This window comes from Fulmarus glacialis, unplaced genomic scaffold (genome assembly GCF_000690835.1).
Source record: "Fulmarus glacialis isolate BGI_N327 unplaced genomic scaffold, ASM69083v1 scaffold14113, whole genome shotgun sequence".
Taxonomy (NCBI): domain Eukaryota; kingdom Metazoa; phylum Chordata; class Aves; order Procellariiformes; family Procellariidae; genus Fulmarus; species Fulmarus glacialis.
The window spans coordinates 39,803-64,521 of NW_009202453.1; the positions used below are offsets into that span (position 1 = coordinate 39,803).

Consider the following 24,719-nt stretch of genomic DNA (forward strand, 5'->3'; position numbering starts at 1 on the left):
AATTTTGAACTAAGGCTTAGTTTAAGACTTGACCGAATCTGGGTTTGGTTCCGATTTTGTAGGTGAGGTAACAGACTACATCTGTAGACACTGGTCCTGAAATCTGAACTTGAATTTTAAACCCCTGACCTAAACTTTTGTTATAGAGGCATAGGGACAAGTTTTACTCTTACAGCATTGGAGACACAGAGCAACTTCACAAGTGTCACTGCCATCACTGTATGTATTGTGTACAGATAGAGAGATACAGCATGTAATTCAATAATGACTTTGGCCCAGTATGTGTGGGTGTGAAGATGTGTGGGCTCCTGGCTTGGTTTCAGGCCAATCTCTAATTAAAGAGTGAAAGATTAAGATGAAAGCAATTGTGTTCTTCCTTCTTTAGTCAGAATGACCTACTAGCTTTAATTAAAACAGTCTTCAGGCAAAAATAAATTTGGCTGCCAAAGTTATGCGCTTCACATTAAATAAGGACATAGCTGGGTTTAAAGTGTGCTGAGCTTCTAGAGGTTTCACAGAAACCACTCATATAGCTTTGGGCACTGTTGTTGAAGGATTTTAAAACAAATCCTTTGCCTAAACCAGCTCCTTCATGTGCATTTCAGACACCCGCTGGCTTTTTCTTTGAACTACATCATTTGAGAATGGGTACCTGCCAGCTTATCTTGGACTGAACATACAGTGTGACCTCCGGAGGATAAAATATCATCAGGAACACTGGACACCTAAGTAGATTATTCATCTCTCCTTTCTATAGTCTCTGGTTACAAGAGCCCCATGGCAACAGCAAGAAGAAGGTACGCAGATCCTGCACTGCTCTGCTCTTCCTGGGTCTGAACATTAAAATGCCTTTGATAAAGGCAAATCCGGAATCAGACGGTTCATTTCAGGTTCAGGATCTGCCCCTGATATTTTTAGGTTGCTAGAAATGTGGCAAAAGGAGGATCAGGCCTCTAAAACATTGGAACATCCTGTTACACCTGTGTGACACACAGATCACCATTCTTAAAAGCCCTCCATCTTTCCCATCTCCCATTTGTTTTGCCCCATCTTTACAGACTATAAATAGACGGCCAGGTACTACTGCTGTGACATTGATACAAGCAGGGAGAAACAGGTCCAGTGCTTCAGAAATACTATTTTCAATGGGAATTAGGCACCATCAGCCATCATACCTCAGAAGATCTAGGTCTGAAAGACCCTTCCCCTTGCAGAGCGGTACACTCAAAAGGGGGAAGGGGCCAGACACAGAGAAACGCTCACAAGCCCATCTCCTTGACCCAGACTCTTCTCTCTCTCTTCTTATTTGTCGGGCCCTGTCATGTTATTTTTCATCTACATCTTCTTGCACACGATTACAGGATTTCAGGGTAATTCAGGGAGGAAGGGACCTCCGGTGGTCTCTAGATCAACCTCCTGCACAAAGCAGGGTGAGCCATGAGATCAGGCCAGGTTGCTCAGGGTTTTATCCAGTCAGATCTTGGAAACCTCCAAGACTCCAAGGATGGAGACCATGCAGCTGTCTTGAGGCCGATGTCTGCCTCTGTGGGAACAGCATTTCCCTGCCTGACAGATCCACCTCACAAAGCCCCATCTCTTCCCCAGCTAGGCTCCTGCACCATATCCCAGGAGGTGGTGCCGATGGGGACTGCAAGTCCTTATCTCCTTCATGGGATTACTTAGGAGGTGACTATGCTGAGAGGACAACTCACAGACAGGGAAATCACTCCAACCTTCCCCGTTGATAGCAGGATTTTGATCAGGGCCTGATTTAAATCATTAATTCACAGCCCTTGGGTTGTTTAAAGAGCTGTGATAATGGGCTGAGGCAGAAATTACTATCCATTTTCTCTTGGCAGGACTGTAACGGCACGACATGGCACCCGTCGAATTGGGGAAAGAACAGAGATAATCTTCAGAACGAGAGAAAGATAGAAAATCTACCCAGAAGAAACAATGACAGAAGATTCCTCCATATATGCAAACACAAAGATGTCAATTTAGATTTAGTTTTTTTAACATGTCTTTATTGCTTAAGGACATTTGGCGAGATAGCCATAACATAAACCTCACGTCCAGCATTACTTGGCAACACATTTCCCAGCTGGAAAGAAAATAAATTGGATTTTTTTCTTTGTGCTAATGCCACATTTTTTGGATGTTATTTTGGAAACTAATCAAGAGGTGGCTGCTCAGCATGCCTCTTCATTCTTGATGGCTTTTTAGTGCAAAAGAGCCAGCAGCAACTTTCTGAAGTCCCCAGAGGTATCAGATCGGACAGCTTCTGCTAACGACTTCTTGTACATTTCCCGGAACCTCTCCTTTATTGCTGGCAGGTCGCTCTGAGGAGACACCAAGAGTCTCTTTAGAAGAGTGGGACGTGCTTTGAGTAATGTGCCCTACTCCTACCAGGACCCCTGGGGTCTGATCCAAGGTCCACTGCAGCCGGTGGGAGGAGGAGAGGAGAAAGCAGGAGGTCTAAAAATCTTGGAGGACCTTCAGCTTAACATTTGGATTTGAGGTAAGCCCATGTCAGATGGTGTGGTGAGGGGATGCTAGCTATGAAGAAGGGCATGGGCCTGTGTGGAGAGCTGTGCCGGGGCTGCCAGGCGCACCTCTGCCCGGCGCTCAATGGTGACATGCAGGCACAGCCTTGGTACCGGACAAACTCACACAGGTCGCTGCGGGCTTCTGAGGCCACTCTGTGGTGGCAAGCAGGGAACTATGGCTAAAAGAGAGTTTTGTTCTACCCACAAAAGTAATTTTCTGGTCACTACGGGGTGGGGGGCAGAATTAAACACTGTCTCTCGAGCTTTCCTGTGAAAAGGCACCCATTGGCATGGGTCTGATCTTTATCACTGGGGGTTTTAAACGTTATGATGATTGGACTGTGTCTCAACAGAGAGACTACCCTGGAGCCTAATTTCTCACACTGCCGATCATTGAGAAATACGCTCTCCTCGTCCCTGTGAACGACTCCTCCTCTGTGTCAAGACTGAAACAGCCCTGGGGTTACAACCTACACAGCTTACAAGGAAGGAATACTTAAAGACTGTGTTTAAGATCTCAAATGTCTTGTGCAGTTTTGTGCTTTTTAAAATTACAATTATCTCCTTTGGCTCTTTATTTTTCTTCCCTCCTCCCCATCTGTTTTTCCCAGCTGGAATCAAAGAGAATTGGCAACATACCTTTATATGTAATTCTCAATTTGGGAACTGCTGCTTTATCATTACTTAACTAGGAATTTACTTTTACACATCCTATTGGGGCCAGACCTCCCCATGGGGTAGTTTTAACCAGGTACAGTTGACTCCACTTGAAATTGCCTGCATGCTTTCTGGTTTAGTTCTTTTGAAAACAGAAATAGATGCAATATCAAAATTAGAGTTGCCTGGGTACAAAAGCAGAGTGTGACCACTGATGTCATTGGGCTGAAGTGGGTTGACTGAGCACATGATCTACCAGGACTCATTCCATACCCTCTACATTTGTATTTCTCCCAGAGCTGATGTGAGGTATTACAGGTCACAGGGTATCCTACCTCAGCCCTGGTCACAAGGATGCGAATCAAGGTCTCTTCATCAGTCCCACATCCTTTCATCGACTTATGCAGAAGTGTAGCGAAGTAACCTGGGCAGTCTTTGGCACAGCTGACTAGAGAAAACAGTAAGAGGCTTCATTATTCTTGTATATGTACACTTTGTGATACATCTTCAGTGAGAAGGAAATAAATAAGGAAGAAATAAAGGAAACTCTCTAGGGTTTATGCTCAGGCATATGAGCTGTAGGGCTTTCATTCTGTGACTGGTCCCTTATCAGTATGCAAGGAGAAGTCTTGGAGTCTGCATGGGGATGTACATTTCTCCACAGGGAAAGCACTTTACATAGTGAGATGATCAACACTGAGTACTCTGCCATTCCACAGTGAAAATGAAATGAATGAGGGGCATTTGCCCCTCTGGAGTTCCTCTTGCCCTCTAACAGAGTTCCTCTGTTCTTGGGGTAGCTGCTCACTCCACAGCTCACAGGGGCAAGATTTGGGAGAGCCCAGATGCAGATGGGTAACAGCAATACCATAAGCTAACCAGAGCCAGGGCACAGGCTTAAATATAGGTCACAGTCATCTACAATGATAAATTGCTGTCGAGGCCCCTGTACATTTTTGTGGTGGCTGGCTAGCACACTTGCGATGATGCCCAAGCATCCACTGGAAGTTATCAACAGCCATGGCCTCAGGGGCAGCTTGGAGGTGGCCACCCTGTGTTTGAAGGCAAATAATTTAGCCACATGGAGTGGAGCTGTGTCTGGCAAGTTTTATTTCTAAAACCAAGGAGGAGTCCAAATCACTACTGAAAACTGGCTCTTCTTTTCCTGGCAGATATGTCAGCTCAGTTCAGGGCTATCTCGATGTCTGTTGCCATCTGACAACAACCAATGTCAGATGACGGCAAGAACTAGAAAAGAAAGCTCTTTTTTTTTTTTTTTTTTACCAAGAGTGAGATAAGCCTTCTCCAGATCTCCAGATGTTTCACTTTTAATGGATTCTTCTATGTCCTTCCCACACACCTACGAGGACAACAAAAAGGAGCCGTCAGAGCTGCTATTGTCTGTACATGTCATCTCACTGCCATAAAACCAGCATCAGATTTAGGATCCAATGGCAAAAGACCAATTCAAATCCTTTAGAGCCTTTCCAAGGGAGTAATTCAAGGGCAAATGAATTTCTCCTCTGCTCTAAGTGCTCAAGATCCACTGGCACCAAGAGAAGGTCTATGCGGCCAGGTAAGGCACAACGGTTAAGAGATGAACAACCTAAATCAAGCAGTCACACATATCTGAAGGCTTCTAGGACAAAGAAGCTGCAGCTTCTTCCTGAGTCACCCCTAGTCAGGAGAAACTGTTTGAGCTTCCTCTAACCCCTCTATCAAAGGCTCTGGATGGCTCCCACACAAATAAGATAATTTTTGGAGCTTTACCAGCTCTGTGAAGTTTTGTCACTTATTGTCTTTGGCTTCCCAGGGAAAGTTTACAAGCACTGCAGTTGTTCCCGGGTTTTTGTATTATGTTGTAGGAAAGGGGAAAAACAGACCGCCACTTCAAAACAGAGTTTAGCCCGACTTTTGTGAACTTTGTGAACCTCAAAGCCTTTACTTTGCTCTGTTTTGCCTATCAGGATGGCCCTGCATGGTTCAAGACTCTAGTGGACTTTTAGGTCAGAGCTGGGAGACCACGGGTACAAGGCAGGAAGGGGTACCTTCTGAGGACTTGGGCTTAAGTTCTGCAAACCCTCAACCTGGTTTAGATCTGGCCCTATTTATCTTTCCAAATGTAGAGAACGACTGATGTTTGCATGGTTCTAATCTTGGCCCACTTCTACTTCAAATGCAGCCAGGCAGGATGTGGTAGATCGGTTTGGGCAACCTGATCTGCTTGGCTTTAGGAATCAAAAAGCCAAGGTAGCTTGGCTATCGGAGCATTTAAATGAACCCCCAGGGTTTGGGCCACTCCGAGGGAGAGAGTATCAGTTAGTGACTGGTTTTGTTCTCCTGCCAGCAACAAACCAAAACTTGGATTAAGCTGCAAACATTTTTCCAACTACGGGTTCCTTATTTTGCTGACACTGAAATATGGCCTTGATTGGAATTTTTTTCATCTTCAGTGCCTAGGGTTACAGTTTTCTGAAGAACTCAGAGTCATCCTAGGGAAGTTCAGGACTACGAGCCAGAGGCTGGAGCAGGGACCCTCTCCTGAGAATAAATGTCTCTGCTGAGCTTCCACCTTGCTGCCAGGAGAAGGACCTTGGATCTCCCATTGCTTTGACTTTCACAGGTCATTTCCAGCTGAGAGGTCTCAGTGAAGGTCGGTTCCAGGTCCAGGCATGAGTAAAATGTCCCTGGTGGGTGACACAGGGAGAAGTACCAGACAGCCGGGATCCTGCTACCTACTTTGCCTTATGCCTGGAGACAGAGAAGAATGCAGCAAAGCACCCGCACAGGCTGTCTGCCCAGCATGGGCAGAGAGGAAGAGGCTGGAGATGTGCCTCTGCCCAGCCAATATGAGCGTGTGAAGCAGGGGGATCAGGATGAGAGACCTTGTCAGGCTCTGCTTTGCAGAAGGAGAGGAAAAGACCAGAAAAGCAAAACCCTGCTTCAGGGTAGGAGTTGGTGAACCTGTCCCTTTGCTGGTCCTCCCGCAGGAGTGGGGACACCCACTGTTGTGCAGCTGCGGGAAGGAAACGATATCATGACATTTATTTGGCTGGATGTTGTGTGGGTTATGAAGGCGAACAGGTTCTTCACTGGCAGAAGATACAGCTTTTATCCCCTGTGTGTCCTTCCATAAGATCAGGATCCAGTCATATAGAAATGTTTTTCCAAGATTCTTAAACCATTCAGAAGTTTTGAAATGGCAAATATGTCGTCGTAGGGTCTGCAAACTACATGTCAGGCCCTCCGCAACCCACATCGCAGAAGAGGTTAACTCACCTTTTCATAGGCTTGAAAAGTAGCTCTCAGCTGACTATAGCTTCTCTTTGCTAAGACCACATTGAAAGCCAGCTCCTCTGTTCCCCAGCGGCCTTCTCCTGCCTTAAAGATTGCATGTTATTTTTTTGAAGTGCTTGTTTATTCACAGTAGAGACAAAAAGTCAGCCAGAGCCCTTGATCCACCAAGCTCCAGCCTGTGCCCCCCTCGCTCATCTCCTTACACTGCCATGGCCCCCGTACTTGGCGTCTTTAGTCATCTCTGAGGCAGCCCTTGCTGCACAGCATGGGGAAATGGGGATTTTTCCACAATTGCACTTACTTTATACAGATCTGTGGCATCTTGCTCAGCGAGCTCTGTATTGACCTGTTGGGTCTCATCTCGGTTTGCCTACAGGAAAGGACACGACAGTAAAAAAACCAGACCGAGTGCTGGTGACATTTCGTAGTGGAAGATTGTCAGCTGGTGGCCCTCACAAATATTTTGGTTATGGTTTTGCTGCCATCTGCTGACAATGCCTAGTAATGGGGCATGGTGGGACTTGGTGGTACAGTTTTGAACGGTCTGTTCAGGTTCACCGCAGCCCCTGGTTTTGCTGACTTTAGAAGTGAAGCCTGTATGGTAGGGTTTATCTCCCAGTTTTATTTGCTGTGTGCTGGGACCCTTATGAGACTGGAACTCTGGTGTCTCTGGAGCAGGAAGGGACTATCGGGGCTGGGCTGGGCAGCTGCACGGCGTTAGACCATACCCTGGGGATGCTCCCCTGTGGCACGGTGGCCTGCTGGCCCCCCTTGTCCCCAGACTCCTTGCCATCCCATGGGTGTTCCCGCTCCCTCCCCCAGCCAGCACGTGTCCAGAGCAGAAAACAAAATCAGAGGAAAACCTGATCTGAGTTTGGAGTTAGCCTGGCTTTGAGGAGGGCCGGACCAGAGGAGCTCCAGAGGTCCCTTCCCACCTGGCTTGTTCTTTGGTTCTGCTTTCTGCCATTTTTTGCCGGTATTTTTCCACTGGTTGGAAGTGGTAGTGCGTGGCCAGATGTTGGGGTGGGAATGGGGCTGACGTGCAGACAGAGCTGGGGCAGGACTGAAGGAGGGCTCAGCTGCTGGGTACATACAGCACCCTGGGCTCCAGCTGCAAAGGTTCTTAGGAAAGCACCTGGTGTGTTCATCATCCAGCTACTGCAAAAAGGTTCCCAGTACCTGCAGTGAAGTGCTGATGGTTTTCGTGGTGCTGGATATGCCCTGATAACTGCAAAATGTTTTCCTGACTAACCTATATACTCTGAGCATTCACTAACACTGTAATTCCTGGTAGAAATTATGAAGGACTAATCTATGAAAATAATCTAGGAATAACATGTATTTGTCACTCCTGAAAATATACCCCAGCAGGTTGAAGAGAGATGTACCCATGCTTTCCAAAATGGGAGTCTAATTGTGGTGTATTTAGCAATGTGACTGTTAGGTCTTTAAAGCTTCTTCTATTTATTGAATCTTTTCATTTTTAAGGGCTGTCTGCTCAGGCTGGTCACCACATTGCATTCCTAGGCATGATCCTACTCTTCTTAGTTGTACTGTGTCTTCATGGAGATGTTAATTTTTTTTCAAGCCTGTCAGAGTTCAACGAGCATCTGGATGACGCTCTTAGTCATATGGCTTAGTTTTAGGTAGTCCTGCGAGGAGCAGGGAGTTGGACTCAATGATCATTTTTTTTGTGAATAGAAAATTAACAGCCATCTCTTTCTTACTTTTTCTGTATCTATCTGAACTGTAAATTCCTCAGTTGAGATGGAAATCAGAATTTCATAGAATCATAGAATCATTAAGGTTGGAAAAGACCTCTAAGATCATCCAGTCCAACCGTCAACCCAACACTACCATGCCCACTAAACCATGTCCCTAAGCGCCTCATCTACACATCTTTTAAATACCTCCAGGGATGGTGACTCCACCACTTCCCTGGGAAGCCTGTTCCAATGTTTAACCACTCTTTCAGTAAAGAAATTTTTCCTAACGTGCAATCTAATCTTCCCTTGGCGCAACTTGAGGCCATTTCTTCTCGTCCTATCGCTAGTTACTTGGGCTTGTTTTAGGCCAAATTCAGCATAATGTAGCCATGTCCTTGAGTGGGTATTCTAGCCATTGCTGTGGTATAAACAGTAATAAAACAATGCTTGTCGTCTTTAAATTATTGGAATTTATAAAATTACTTCTGATTTTATATAACTCCTTTAGTTATGTTAAAAAGCTATAAATATAGAAGGCTCTTATCCTGAAGAATGCCTCTTGCTTATTACAATTACCTCATTATTGTATTACATATCATAATTACATAACTATAATACTAACAGCTAATACTTATTATGATTACCCAGGGTAGACAGGATAGAGAAAAGGAAATACCTCTGTCAGGTAGATGTCTCCAACCCCCAGCCTTACCTCTAGCACAGTGAGTAATAGCTTCTCTAGGTAGCCACTTGTGTCACTTTTAACATCAGACTCTAGATCCCTACCAAAGACTGTGGGAAAAAAAAAATGCGTGAGGGTTCACCCAGTGAAAAAACCAGTGATAATTAAATGAAGGTGTTTGAAAGACAATACTACTTACGTCGTTTGTATGCCTCCTTTATGTTTACAATTTCCTAGGCAAATAAATCAAGTAAATATATAAGCAAATAATAAATAAATAAGGAAAAAGTATTTATAAATAATAAAAAAATTAAATAAATTTCACTAATTAATTAATAAATAAGCAAACAAAGCCCCAGCAAGTCAGTACCATGCCCGTGTTGCTTGAGGCGTAGCAGGCGTGGAGGCAGGAGAAGCCGAGTTCCCATTCCCCGCCCATGCTGGGACTCACTGAAGTGCAGAGACACAACTCAAACCCAGCCCGGTTCAGGACAGCATTTTGAGGGATGTCTGACTGGTGCAGGCATCCCTCTGGTTTCACTTGCGTTTAGGCGTAAGCTAAAGGGCTTTTTGAAGAGGGTAGCGTTCCCGTACCTGGTGGGAGCTACCTCTGAACGGTCAGAGCAGTGCCAAGCTGCCTTTAACAGGCACCCGGGGATTTCTCTATCATCAGTGTTATGTCTGTGGCATCCATGGGAGATGATATGTCGGACCAAGGAAAGAATTTGAATTATATTGCTCTTAACTCCTGCAAGAGTTTCAGCCCTGGTATTATGGCTACAAGCACTGACAACAGGCATTTCAGCCGCAGAACCTGGTCTGATCCCTTCTCCTCCTTCCGGGGAGATGCTCTTGGTGAGCTCTTTGCCCTGTTACCTAAGGAAGGTCACGCATGGCGTCCCAACCTTATTGTTTCGTGTGCAGAGAATCTCGATCAGCAGCAACTCATCTGTCCCAGCGCCCTTCATTGCCTTCTGAAGCTCTCGGGCCTCGTACTCGCAGGGCAGGTCCAGCAGAGCCAGCACAGCCTTTTCGAAATTCCCACTCAGGTCTCCCTTCAGGACCTCTTCCAAATCCTGCAGAGACAGTCGGAAGAGTTAGCACAAAAGCTGAGGTGGGATTAGAGGGCTTCTTAATTTGTTTCAGGGAATTTCATGATTTCAAAGCTTCTTTGGTACCTAAAAGGGACAAAACCACAAAAAAGCCTTTAAATATGTGGACTTTTTTTTTGCAAAATAAATTCACTAAAAATTTTTGTTTCAGATTGAATGAAATGATTGTCCCATCTTCAAATGCCGGCTGGTATCAGTCCAGTTTTGACTCTTACTTGTTTAATTAGATGCAAACTAGTGTTTTTAAAAGCGTAACAGGAGACTTTTCTCTGAAACACAATGCAGAAACTTCCTGCTTCGAAAAAGCTGCAACAGAAGGGATCAAACTTACCAAACTTCTCTTTCAGTTTTGGTTAAAATTGACTTACTGGAAAAAGCAACAAATTTCTACAAAGTGCTTTGGTGCCAAGCAATCAGCCTTTTTTCCACCAAAAAAAAAAAAATCAACCTTCTGTGATATGATCTACTTAATTCAAAATTTAGTAAGACCCCAGAGAAGAACTAGCTAGTGTATGTATGCTGAGAAGGATGCCTACTGATGATTTATTTGAAGCCCTATCTGCAGTTAACGTTTCCTGTAGTATGGGAAGTACTTGACAAGTTCAGAACAACGAACGAGAAGCCCGGCTCTAAATCTATTGTTCTTAAATACCCTCTTACACAATCGCAAGTGAACTCTCAATCTATTCAAGTCAAAGGCTGACATCGGTGTTGGAGCAGTTTCAACGCGCGCACCATGAACCTTGCTTCCCGGAGCAGCAGGAGAGTGAAATGGCACAACTTGCAGCTCCTTCCTGAGAGGTTCAGGCTGCCCAGGCAGGCGAGAAGGGTTGCTACATGCTGATGTAACCGGGATGTCTCATGGCATTTGCTCATTTCTAATGCCTATTTCTATTAATCCTCATTATAGAACTAAATCTATAGTATTTATGTAACCAAAATCTTTATCATGCCTGCTGTAAGTTTTACATACAGAAGGCTTTCAGGTTCAGTGCTGCCTGTCTTATTAACATTGACTAATGACTAATGAGCAAGCAGACCTTAAGAAAATACCAATTTAATAATAAGCTCTGCAGGATCCAGCTGTTTACCTAAATAACATATTGGAAGCTTTATTTTTCTTACACACAAAATCATTAAGGCACTCTATGTTTCCTCCTCCAGAAATCAAGCGCCCAATGAGACTTCTCAGTTTTACAACATGTATCCTACTTCATCACTGGAAGAAATCAATACTTCATCTATTAAACTTAACAAAAATACAATGATGTAAGATCAAATTGTTCGTCTGAATTTGCATCTGGTCTGAGAGAGATTCTGACTTAAAATTTCTCTTTTACATTAATTCCTTTTTCTGAATGTGCTGAAGATGAACACAAGCTGAATTATTTTTCATTTCAGTTATGAATTATTTTCTAGCTCTCCCAACTTTGATTAAAATGCTCTGATCTGGTTAAGGCTGAATTCGAGAAGACTCTGAGGCCTAAGATTAGAAATATAATCGGTATTTTAGGAGACAAAATAAATTGCTGAATCAGAAACTAACCGGTGTCCTCCTTAAATCCACTGTGCCTTGCTATTTCCAAAAGCAGAGGCCTGTAAGCTCTATTTCTAGCAGGCAGGCTGTTTGAAACAGAGAGGCCATTTATTTCAAAATACCTTGCTATACAGAGCCTTGTACTTCTGTTTTATTTGTTGTCTCTGCTCTGATGTTCGACTTGACAAGACTTCAATAATTTTCTTTTCATCAGTTCCTGAAAAAGAAGTTGTGCATAGGAATTATTTAATCAGGAATCTAAAGTAGAGGAAAGAAAACATGATCTCTAAAGAGAAAAAAATTGCTATACATATATGCCCACTGGTGCCAACTTTAGGATTTGTAGCATCTATGATTCTTTTGAGGATATATTTAACTGTAGTCAGCTACAATGTTCAGATCATAAAATAAAAGTTCACCATCTCATGCCACTCATATTTTATCAGGGAAATTAAGTCTTCTGTTTGAGAAGGCCGGATACTGCTCCTAAAATCAGGGTTATGCCAGTGCCTTTGGGCCAACATACACATTTTTGGTGGCAATGCTTGTCTGAGTAGTCCCAAGGGATCAGCCACCAGATCCAGTTCATTAAGCACGTGAACGCTTGTGCCGGCACAACAGAACAAACGGCGTGGGGCCAGACGCCGGGGTAGGTGAGGATGTGTTTAAATCAGCTTCATTAACCCACGGCCTGAATGTACAGCCTGTACAAAATGGGCTGTGCTTTGCGCTAAACGGAGTCAGGAAGAGGAGCAGGAACAGGCCTTCATGGCCTGAGTCTCTGCTGATGAGTTTTGCTTGGCAAAAGTAAGTGAGAGTGAAGAGGGAGCACGGGCACCATGGCAGCTGCATCTCCCAGGAATCCGTGGGGGAACCGAGCACCCAGCACCCCTCCAGGAGAGAGACCTCGGGCAGCTTTGAGCTGTAACTTATGCAAAGGATGGAAGCAGCTTACTAAAGGCAATGACCTTGTTCTTGTACTTTTCTTGCCCTCAGCCATATAAACAGATGTTTGCACTAAACAAAGCTTCTGGAAGGCATTTGTTATGTTTGTGGCTAAAGGGACAGAACCGCAGTGATGTTACTTGGATGCCCAAAAGACACACTTGAGTAGCTATTGCATTAACACACGTGTCCTGGTGCACTTCCACCTCAGGGCCAGCAGCTTGCCTCAGGCATTATTTCTTCAAAACAGGTTTTGAAATGGAGAATGTGTTTCAGGAGGGACCTATGACCCTGCATATGACGAAGACTGCCAAAATGCCCATAGCATATAAAGGGTTTAGATGGCTGATCAAAGGCATCAAGCCGAATGCCAGGTCTGCTGATGCATGCACGTCATGCTGGTGGACACTGCCCCATGCTCTCCTTGTGGGCTTCCATCTGTTGTATCCACCTACTGGGCTTTGTGCCGTGCCTCATCGCAGGCTCTCGGGAGCAGGGACCAACAAGGGTTTCTGAGGAGCTACCAGTACAAACGATAAAAATACAAATGATACTGGCATTCAGCAGCAGCTGATGCATTTTCATCCCTGCATATCACCACTAGGTACATATAGGACAGTCTTGTCCAGTTCTTCCTGCTTGGAACCAAGATGGGAGGCATGGTCCAATTTTAGAAGAAAAAGCACTGCTATCTGATAATGTGGGGTTAAACTCTCAGTAGGACAGTCCCCTGGGGAACTGCCTTGAGGGGGCTCAGTGGATAGGGCAAAAACAATTCCTAAAATTCAGACGCTTAACTAGCTGATCCTGAATGTCAGTGCTACGCCAGGAAAAAATGCTTAAATACATGTTTACTGTGCAAATGCCTGGAGTGGATTAATAACTTATTGCTCTGATGTGCTGCTTGGCTGTTCTTCCTCTGCTGGACATCATCACCTCCATGGACCTGAGGATCCCATGAACACTGTGCATTCCTCATTCACATCAGTGCATGGTCAGCCAGCTTACTTTAAACTACCTTAGAAGATGGTGGGAGCCAGTATTTTTGGTTAAAAATCACTGGTGCAGATTGAGGACCATTGTACATTCCTTCCAGCTGATGAAGCTACAGTGAGCTTTGATGAGCATATATGGAGGTGGTGATGTTTTTGATTGATCCTTGAAGGCCTGGGAAAGGACATATAACCATGACCTTAATCTGACCTGATTAGCTGGACCCCATGATTGTCATATCAGCCTTGACAGCTTGATGTTCCTATTGCAGGGAGCAAATATCATGTTTATCCCAATCCCCTGGAGGCAAGCGATTATCAACCTAGATGTTACCAGTCTTTCAGGAACAAACTGGCTTCCCTTCCCATTTATCTTAGTCATATAAAACTTCATGGGTGTGCATGTTCTTTGAGTCAGTAAGTGACAGAAAGCATAAACATTATCTGAAACTGGTTGAAACAGTTGTTTTGCCCTGTTTATGTATATGCTCTTTATAATCTTGAATTGCCTTTTGTATAAAAACAAGAGCTTTCTTACCCGCTCCTTTGCAGGCGCTATGAATTTTCTTGGCATCTCGGTCTGCATCAAACCCATGATGATGGTGTTTATTGGTTGACTAGGAAAACAGAGACACAACAGATACGTGGGAAACAATTTTGCATTAGTCTCTCCAAATGACAGCAGTTTGGGCCAGGTTCTTGCTTGATCTTTGTTCATATCATCTAAACTGTGAAGTTCATGCTGGGCTTTGCTGAAATACTGTATCTGTCCCTAGGGCTCCTAGCATCAGTCCACAAATAGCTGTTACCACATGACACACAGTGCTGATCCTATATAACTTTGTTCTGCCAGTTCAGGCTTATTCAAGTAATTTGAAGGTAATAACTTCATACTGGGCAGCTTCATGCCAGACCAAATATTATTTGTTTGTACCACTTCAACAATAGGCCAATATAAACGCCTTACCAGATGCGTACAGAACCATGCCCCTCTCCGCAGTACATTTGTAAGTACTAAGAACTTAGAATCCCAATCGGCTGAATAAAAACTGGTCCTGCAAACCTTTCTTGCACTGATGCATTCATGCAAACAAGATAATTGGAGATAAATAACATGACAAAGCTGGTGGTTTGGCTTTTTTTTTTTTTTGGCAAAATATTACATCTGTTTACCTTGAGCTAAATCTATCAGGGATAATAACTCAAAGTCCAGAGCCGCAGCAGCAGTTTACAGCCTGACATATCAACATAAACCGAAAACCGTGCCTGTTCGTACTAATCTGACAAGCTGTGAATCACAAGGGCTGAAATGCTGGTACACCCTCTATTCTTCCATTCTGCTGTTTCTCAGACCAGGAGGTCAGCAATGTTTTAACCCATGTAATATCATGACTCAGATCTTTTAAATGCCTAAACTCTAAAATAACACTGGAAAATAGGTCCTAGGCTCCAAAATCAATTAGAACTATATGCACACCATGTACTCGGGGTGGGGGTGAGGGCTCTAAGCGGGCATTGCAAGCGCTTTGACATTTCCATTCAAATAGCAACATGTGGATCAGGCTACTTGCTTTGCAGGGCTGCCAGGCACTGGCACCATCACTGTTAATTATGATACCCCAGGGCATGGCACTCTACTCTCCATTAAATTACGGGTTATGACATTGCAGGGCGTGGCGGTCTGCTTTTAAGCCCTTCTGAAAATACCACCATCCTACTGAAGAGCAAAAAAGGCTAAATGGCTGACTAGCCTCCTTGTCTTTGGGGACAGCACAGGGCAGAGACGATTCCTGAAAGACATTAGTCACAAGATCATTCTGCTTGTGGGATAAAGAGAATTTAGCCATATGGCTGTGGGCCATGCTCTGCCATGTACCCATCTGGCCAGAGAACAAACAGTTTTATTTACAAGTATAGATATAGCCTGGAAGTCTGTTAGTTGGTATTCTTCAAAAGTTCCATGCTGTGATCTGCTAGCTCTGATGGAATAGCTACAGCCCTGGATAAAGGAGTCCTCTGTCAAAAGACAAAGGGTCTTTTCTCAAGGAGAAAACCCCAATCCAGTCCCTACGCTGCTTTACCAATGTACCTTTGTGATAGACTAAAGACCATTTAGGTATCCGGCTTTTCTAATGCAGTTAGCAGCTAGGATACAACTTACTGCTAATGGTAGCTGCTGTAGTGCAGCCATCTCACTGAAATGGAAAGTTATTTTTACGATAATAGCAAGTAGTAAGGTACAGTAACTGCAATAATTTCTCTCGGTCTCTGCAGCACAAAGTAACACTTTCATTGCCACATCATTATCACAAATGTTGCTTGTAAACATGTATCCTACTGTATGCTCTGACACACACGTGCTTCTCTAAACCTTTCAAATAAGGTGGAAATAGATGCATATAAGTAATATTTTCTAGTCAGAGATTTTATTTAAGAGTCTTCAAATTTCTCAGGAATTTTGTCAAAAAGGAAAGGGAAAAGCACAAAGTTAGAAAACAGATGCACTGGTCACTGTCTTTATCCAAAATCAATTGCATCACATTTTTCTATTATGATAGGGTGTACGTGCTTCTCCTTTGATGGAATCATGTACAGAAGATATCTTTTTGCACAACATGCTTGAAAATTAAGCAGTTCTAATTTCTTTCTTCTTTTCTTCTTTCCCTCCTGACCTGGGACAGAAAAGAATCATTTCCATTCTCGTGAGAATAAAATTCACCTTTGTTCTCTGCAATACAAACAACGACAGCTAATCAGACTCAGTGGGCAATGAATTTGGGGGAATAGAATAATGGGATTCCACAATACAATGAAAGTCTATTCTGGATATACAGCCCCGGAATGCAAATTCTGCATGCACAATGGGCCTCTCTGCTGGAGAGTTGTGCAGGCACAGTGTTGACACAAGGAGTGTGGTCCAGGTGCTCCTCAACGTGTGGCGGATTTAATGAGCATCATGGTGTAGCATTCAGGAGAATGCTCTACCGCCTGTTCAATTGAGTGCCCTGCAGACAGCAGTGTGTGGTGCCAGTACGGTTTTCCCATCTCCATAATACAAAGTTTAACATGCAAATTGTTTTTAAACACTTCAGTCCATACTTTAATGTATGATTGGTAGTATTGTCAGAGTTACCACTACGCTGGGTAATGCGCTCCTAATTACTTCTTGCATCTGTACCATGCACCCTGGAGCAATCCCAAAGGATACTGTAGGCTGGAGAGACAGTATCCCTGCCTTTCCCCTGCAGAATGTGGAAAGCTGTTTGTAGGAACAGGGTACAAGATCTGAATGGAATAGATGATGGTGAGATTAGGCTATCATTATTTTGGCTCTATAGTGTTAGTATGCTTTTCAGGTGACATTCATGCCATTCATATGGCTGATCCTGCTGTCTGTGTAGGCAGTCAGTAGTGAAGTTATTCTAGGGTTGTTTGCAAAGCATTTCTTTGTGAGGGTAAGGACCAGGGAAGCAGCTGAAAAATCAGCAAAAAAAGGGACAATTCTGGAACACAAAATACAGAGGAAAGTGCTAACATATCAAATGCATAGATTGACTACTTTCTAGTATCCAAGTGCTATTCTAATTTATACACCCCCAAATTCACTCCAACAATATGAGTTGAGAACTGTTGCTCCACGTTCACTTCCTCCTGCCCTGGGACAGAAGATGCACTGGTGAGAAGTGAGAGGAAAAAGGCTTCGTCTGGCATTCGCTCCCACTTTTCAGTCATTCAGCCTGGACAGGAACACCTACACAAACACCCAAAGGCAAGGAGCTGGTTTGTACTTTGCTTTGCCTTACCCACCAGCAGTGCTGGGCTGTGGGTATTGCCCTTATCATGGTAATGCTGCCGCCTCCGCAGCTCCCACTGCGCCAACCCTATCACTGATGCACCTGGTCCTGGTAACGTCATTACAGGACTTTGGGAGAGTGGTTTGCTCTCTTATGCCCTGATGTCAGTTATGCTCAGGTTTTAGCGAGTCCCTAACTTCTAGGTACAACTTGTCATTGTAGCTGTTGTGTTTGTGCGTAGCACAGTTGCAACAGGTAGGAAAATGGTAGCACCAGCAACTGAAATAACATTGTGGATTTATGAGGATTCATAAAGACACAAATAAAGAAACGTATTTCTTTTTAAGGGGAAAATCATGCAGAAGGGAAGGAAGGCCTGTTTCTAAATGATGTTCAGGACATGTTTGTTTCAAAGGATCAGAGGAAGCCTCCGCCTTCAAATAAGTCACTGTAAAACATTAAATGATGCGCCTGGGAGATATCATTCTTATAGTATGTGTGTAATGCTAGCATCAGCTTTATAGATAGGAAATCTGATACTCTGGGTAAGTGACTGTCAAGGCCAACTCCTGAGTCATCTGGAAAGCCCCAGTTAAAATTCACTACCTGCTGGGTCCCAGCCTTGTTCTTGCCCACTGACACAGCCTTCCCATGCAGGAGAGGGAGTGCTGTTTCAGAACCGTACTGCTTCCTACCCTGCGGATTTTGACAGGTGGATTTTCCTGCAAGGGACAAATAGCAAAAGAAACTGATGTTTAATACCCTTTGTAACATTTGTAATATGGGCAGAGTCACTTTAATATAGTTCTCGTTTTAGAGTTAGGATCTTAGATTAGATTTGAGTAGTTAATGACTTACAAGTGTTACAGCAATTTTGGTGATAGCATGATGTAGACTCTGAAATACCAGGTGGAGAGATTGCATACAAATTTTGCAGCTGGACACAGGATGCTTAGGAGAGCAAGGGAACTTGCTCTCATAAACTGGTCCAGCTCCATTTGCTCTGTTACTTCATTTTCTTCTCCAATACTTCTACATTAATTAGTGTAACCAGAGTTCTGGTGGTAAGAAATCCTCTTTTCATTTCCAGCCTAGCTGTATTCATGGCTTGTGTCCACTTGTTTTTTCTGCCAACAGCGTTCCTTAGCTTAAACAGTTTTTGCCTCACTCAAGCATATTTTAAGATAACAACCATTTTCCCTTGCAGCTTTGGCTAGAATTGCCACAGATTTATTTCTATTAAACTGGATAGATTACAACTGATCTAAAACTAACACTTCTACCTTGTAAAGCGCACCACGTAGTTTTTCCTACTATAAATTACATTTGACTTTAAGGAGATGTAAGATGAGTTTATAGTCGAAGATGGTCTGCAACGCTTAGAGAAGCATTTGGAGACTGTTCTTTGATATTTCAGCATGTGGAGCCCTTACGGTGCATAAATAAACAGTTTAACAAAAAGGTCAGCAAAACCATGGAAGGCATGGGAGGGAAGAAGAGCTCTGGTGGATTCAAGGCATCAATAGTTAGAATTGGTGGGATGTTGCAATACATTGCAGACATTTTGAGGACAAAATCTAGTAACTTCCTTGAGCTAGAGACAATTAAGCTTGCAGTAGATACAAAGTGCTCCTCTGTCAGTAGACAAGAACAGAAAAAACACTACCATGAGCATGCCAGGTAGCTTCCTGTATTGCAAAAGAGAGACAACATACCCTACCTGAAAATAGCTGATAATACAGCTGAGCAATCACACCTATTTTTTCATTTCCATCATCTCAAGCAGATGCCACAACCATGCTCGCGAACAGCAGTTTATGGAGGAGTTACATCACAACAACAGAAAGGGTAGCTGCTCGGGATGCTGCTGACAGCGCTCACCCGCTGCAGCTCTAACACAGGTCGATGCTGATAATGTGCATGGATAAATGCAGACGCAGACCCTCATAAGCAAATTGCTAGGAAGATGCTGACCAGAGCAGTAGCGATGCAGGTCTAATAGCAATGGGCAGAGCTCTAAAAAGGGCTGGATTGGTCCAGGGATGTTGAGTGCTTACCCCAGTCTTCATTTTTGCCAGGTTCATTTTATGTGCTTTATTTAGTGGATGCCTAATTTCAAGCTTCTCTTTGGTTGCTGTTTTTCATTTTTCTTTGGCTTAACAGAAGTAAAAATTAAATCTCAAAATGGCAGCACATAGAAAGGGCAGACTGACCCAGCCATGCTCTTTACAGCACTGACTACTGCACGTGCGTGGGGTTTGGAATAAAATTTAGGGCAGTATTCACTTGTCTAAACGTAGGTATCTGGTACCTTTAGAGATGCCCCAGGGTAAGCTGCCTGCTGCCTGTCAGAAATGAGTGGTCTCCTGTGGGACCTGCACCTGTCAACCTGGTGCAGATGTCTCACATACCTGAGAGCATCTCCAGTGGTTATTGGAGATGGGCAACAGAATCAAGCCCCAGCTATTTCACCTGTTTTGTTATTCTTCACATACATGTAATTATGCTCTAAAAATGCATTAGAGAAAACCAATATTTTAAAAAGAATTTACATAAACCAGTTCCATAGGCAACAATCTGAGCTTTCTTTTCTACCAAGCAGGTGAGCACCAGAAACCCCTCTGCCTGGTTTCCCACAGATCTACATCTCCTGGATGGCTGATTTTGGTGCCTCTATTGCCTGCTGAAGTGATTCCTGTGATGGCCACAGGCATAATGGCCCATCACTGTGTGGATTCTCTGGTGTCTAATAAGGGTCTTTTGTTCAGGGGGTATCTAATACAGTCTCAAGATTTTCAAGAAATGTAACAGGCACCGAACAGTTTTGAGACTTAACACCCCGCTGTTAAATTAATCTAAAAATTGTCCAGTGGGTTCAAATATTTTTAGCTGGAATAACAGATATATACACACTGCCAAGCCAAGCCCCAGATGATCCATAATGTTCCAAAGGTGAGCACAGGAAAAAAAAAGGAATGCCAGAAAAACAAACAGACAAGCCAAAACAATTGAAAACCCATCAGAGATTGGAAACTGTGGCACCTGTTGGGGTTTCTCAGTTCTCACCATGCACAGTCACTGACTCGCCAGTTCAAAGACCTTTGGGGAGCCTTGTCTCCAACTAATGAAGCAGTTCTCCTCCAGCTCAGCACTGCTAGAGCTGTCAGGACTGGTTTGGGCAGAGCTGATCTTGCTGTAGGCAATGGACAAGTCAGCTGACATCTCAAGGTGCCTTTCAATTCTCTGATTTTCTGTATTCCTCTTTTGTGTGGAGAGGAAAATTTATTTTCTCTGTCTACCAAGAAATGTCCCAAACCATCTAGTCACCTTGTTAGCACAATAAACGACAGGACTGGGGTGTTCATGTCATTAGTTAAATTGTATCTAATACACTACGATCATGGAAGAAAGCTTTTGGTAAATCAGCACCTACATGATTAATTTTTTATCAACACATATATACTCAAGATTAATTATTTATCCTGGCAGAAACCTTTAATGAGCTATAATGCAACTGGAATCCAAGGTTAACTAGACTAACAGTACTGGATAGGGAGAAAAAAAAAAAGGGCATGTTGTCTTCGATCTTGTGGTTTTAGTCTTCCAGTATATCACACGTTGTCAGGATAACATCTTGTTAGCAGAGCAAATTCTGAACTCCCACCCAAAGGGACAGTCTTAGTGACAAACAGCCCAAATGTCATCACTCATTTTCAAGCATTTCCGTGTGTTAAGAGTAAAACAGAAGAACAAACATGGGAGTCGGCTGCTGTATTTTGATTTTGATCTACTTCCAAAGACAGACTGAAAACATGATGATACGTTTGTACTTCATCAATGGTCTGATTTACTAAAACAGACATTTCCAGTCATAAAAATTTTTTTCAACCTATTGTAATGCTACTTAGGCCCCTTTGAAGTGGATCAATTTTTGGATCATAGCAGAAGGTATGAGCATAACAGGAATAGTCACAGCCTTCTATTGCTATATAAGGTATATTATCCTTATATAATAATGTCACCCTATTTTAAACCTATGCATTCCTAATAGAAAATACATCTTCCTGCTTGTGTCAGTTAAAAAAGCAGTTGAGACTGGAATGAACATCAACGGAGAGGTGGAAAAGCCATTTCAGTAGTAGCATCCAACCTGCCTGACAAGCGACATACCTCCCTCACTGTTGTGGTTTAATCCCAGCCAGCAACTAAGCCCCACGCAGCCTCTCGCTCACTCCCCCCCGGTGGGATGGGGGAGAGAATCGGAAGGGTAAAAGTGAGAAAACTCGTGGGTTGAGATAAAGACAGTTTAATAGGTAAAGCAAAAGCTGCGTGCACAGGTAAAGCAAAACAAGGAATTCCTTCACTCCTTCCCATCAGCAGGCAGGTATTCAGCCATCTCCAGGAAAGCAGGGCTCCATCACATGTAACGGTTACTTGGGAAGACAAACCCCATCACTCCAAATGTCCCCCCCCTTCCTTCTTCTTCCCCCAGCTTTATGTGCTGAGCATGACGTCATATGGTATGGAATATCCCTTTGGTCGTTGGGGTCAGCTGTCCTGGCTATGCTCCCTCCCAGCTTCTTGTGCACCTGGCAGAGCATGGGAAGCTGAAAAGTCCTTGACTATGCAAGCACTACTTAGCAACAACTAAAACATCAGTGTGTTATCAACATTATTCTCATACTAAATGCAAAACACAGCACTATACCAGCTACTAGGAAGAAAACTAACTCTATCCCAGCCGAAACGAGGACACTCACCCATGGCAAAGAGCCTGGAGACATGTATCACACACCTCAGAGCTGTGGGTGGGAAAGCTCTCGGAGCCGGCAGGCAAAGGATCGCCCCTCCACCGGGAGCCTCTGGCTCTGCCCAGGATGTATGATGGCAATGGGGCCTGGAGACCTGTGGCTGCTTTCTGTGGCAGCGAGGCCTGGGGACACTGGCACAACCCTGTTCCTGGCCGTGTCAGCCAGCCTGGCATGGGGCTGGAAATATTCCTGGGGGATAAAAGGGTGGCTTGCTCAGAAGGCTCCAGACCATCAATCAGAAAGGGCAGAAAAGCAGATAAAGCCCATTTCGTTTCTGTGCATAGGTACTTCCATGAGAAAAACTTCCAAATATTAGAACTCTTTAATACAGTGGACAAGCAAAAGAAACAAAGAGCAATTACTGGTAGGTGTGGTGGTGATCTAAATTTATCTGCAATAGCACTACACAATAACATCACCTTTCATAGGCAGGAATGGATTATTAAAGATGAAAATGAAAACCAACAAATTCCATCTTTAAACGGAACCAGAGGAGATACCATTTTGATAGGATGCCTAATTGAAAATCACACTAAATGTTTGACAGCAACCTTACACATTGTTGTAAACAATATCGAAGGAAAAGACAACATACTTAACTGTCCTTTTAAACATGAATGCTGGTATACTTTTACTATATCCCATTCAGGACACATAATATGTCTTTGGACAAAACCCAACTTTCATTCCAGCCTAGGTCTTGAATTCAGGATCGGTACCGAACAATTGTATTCACCAACTCAGCCTCCTATCAAAGTGTCTCCTCACATTTATAACATTGGTCCCTATATAATTAAAAACATAGGACAACAGCAAGTGCTATTTAATCCATCATGGCTTCTCAAATGTGTAGAGCTATCAATGCAAGTTAATATCTCTGCAATTAAACCTGCCTGCTCACCATTCCTGAATACATCTTATTCAGGATGGTTAGTGTGGCTGCATGGACGAAACCTCATCTCTCCAAAACGATCAAGGAGAGATATGTCTGGCATTCTGGGAACGGGACTAGGAATATTGAACAGCATAGATGCTGAAGCTTTAGCAAACAAAATAAGTTCCGCAACAAGTAATTTACATAAATTAGAACACCCATTACGATCTTCCTTGACAGCCCTAGGAACAAGTCAATGGCTTTTAGCTAACATATTGCCTAAGTGGGAAAGAATTAGTGAAGAGGACCACCGACTAATTACAGATGCATTTGGCATAAACCAAAATAATGTTTCCCTAGCTCTTAGCTGCATCCAAGCCCAATTGTGGATACAATCTACTGTGGCAGTAATTATAAGGGAAGGTGATGAGGGCACCTTGCCCACTGAAATCCGAAAGTTAATTTGGGATAATGCAACTAAATTTGAAAGGGAATTCCAATCTTGGTGGCATCTAGTCAATTTTACTTATGACCCCACTGATAGCAAAGTCACAGCTTTTGTTTTAACAATATGCAATGCTTCGGTATATACCATATACCCAATCATTGCGCTCGGATTAAATCACAACGGAACTGTCCTCTATCCATTAGAACGTAGAATACCATTAAAGCCCAAGACATTTGTCTTGACACCGAACAAAATATTTGTCATTTTGAAATACATCCTGATGAAACCCCTGAAACTGTACTTATATATGTTGGAAATGGATGTGTTTGTATGAGAACTCTTTGTGATTCTGTACTTACAGACACTACCACTGTGGAAACATGTAATCACTCAAATATCTGTATTTGTAATTTTACCAAGATTATAGGATGCAATTTTTAACTATTCAGCTCCTGTTACAACCCATCAGCTGTTACAATCAAGCTATACACCTTATCAAGATTTATTACCTACCCCCACTGGAATGAATCTTACATTGATAAGAAAACTGTTACAACATGATGACCTGAGTCAATTGCTAAACAGATTCAAAACAACGGACAAAGAACTCTGATTATTGTCCATCATGATGCAGAGAAGATATATCATGTCCTAGAAAAGGCGAAGAAAGACGGAGAACATCACTGGTGGGATGCCTTATTTGGGTGGTTGCCAACAGCAACAGGAACTTTGAATCGGATGTTACATCCCATCACAATTTTACTAATTTCTGTTGTATTATGTTTGTGGTTGAACACTGTGTGGAAGATAACTAGACAGGTGACACTATTACCAAAACTTCCTTGCATATATAACATTGCTTAATTGCATTTAACAAAACATTAATAACTAAGTATACCAACCAAAAATTTCCCTCAAATTACAACTGGAATACAGCATTGATCCGTTTATAGGCACAGAGGCAAGAGGCGACCACACTGCCACTCTGTGATCAAGATGGATTGACTTTAGTCACGGGGTGGATTGTGGCGGTACATTCCCCCCGCCCCTTCTCCTGGGCCGCTTGTTGATCTGGGCGGCTTGTTGATCTCAGAAATTCCCGTAAAACCTTGGCGTTGGTGCACTGAGTCTGGTGGTTGAGCACTCCTTGACTGTATCAGAAACTCCGCATAGCTGAGGCTGGGAATATACTTCTACTGCCAGGCCCAGGTGTCATCCCCTGATACCTTCATCTGAGTCATAGCTCAAGTGGAACAACACTGAAACCTTGAGAATTTTTAGTAACTACCACCTGGGACTGTGGCCAGGATGGAAA

The 24,719-nt window shown here is 43.4% G+C and overlaps 1 protein-coding gene across 1 annotated transcript in view; it reads right to left on the reverse strand.

Annotated features, from left to right (window-relative positions):
• Positions 1–2,006: 2,006 nt before the first annotated feature.
• ANXA13 (annexin A13) overlaps positions 2,007–24,719 on the reverse strand; it is a 29,331-nt gene continuing 6,618 nt past the window's right edge. The window contains exons 2-11 of the mRNA XM_009574301.1: positions 14,016–14,094; positions 11,663–11,757; positions 9,797–9,967; positions 9,091–9,124; positions 8,922–9,001; positions 6,805–6,873; positions 6,486–6,587; positions 4,491–4,566; positions 3,542–3,654; positions 2,007–2,342 (exon numbers count right to left, since the gene is read on the reverse strand). Of these exons, the coding sequence (XP_009572596.1) occupies positions 2,223–2,342; positions 3,542–3,654; positions 4,491–4,566; positions 6,486–6,587; positions 6,805–6,873; positions 8,922–9,001; positions 9,091–9,124; positions 9,797–9,967; positions 11,663–11,757; positions 14,016–14,094 (939 nt within the window). The 3' untranslated portion in view covers positions 2,007–2,222. The remainder of the gene's footprint in view (positions 2,343–3,541; positions 3,655–4,490; positions 4,567–6,485; positions 6,588–6,804; positions 6,874–8,921; positions 9,002–9,090; positions 9,125–9,796; positions 9,968–11,662; positions 11,758–14,015; positions 14,095–24,719) is intronic.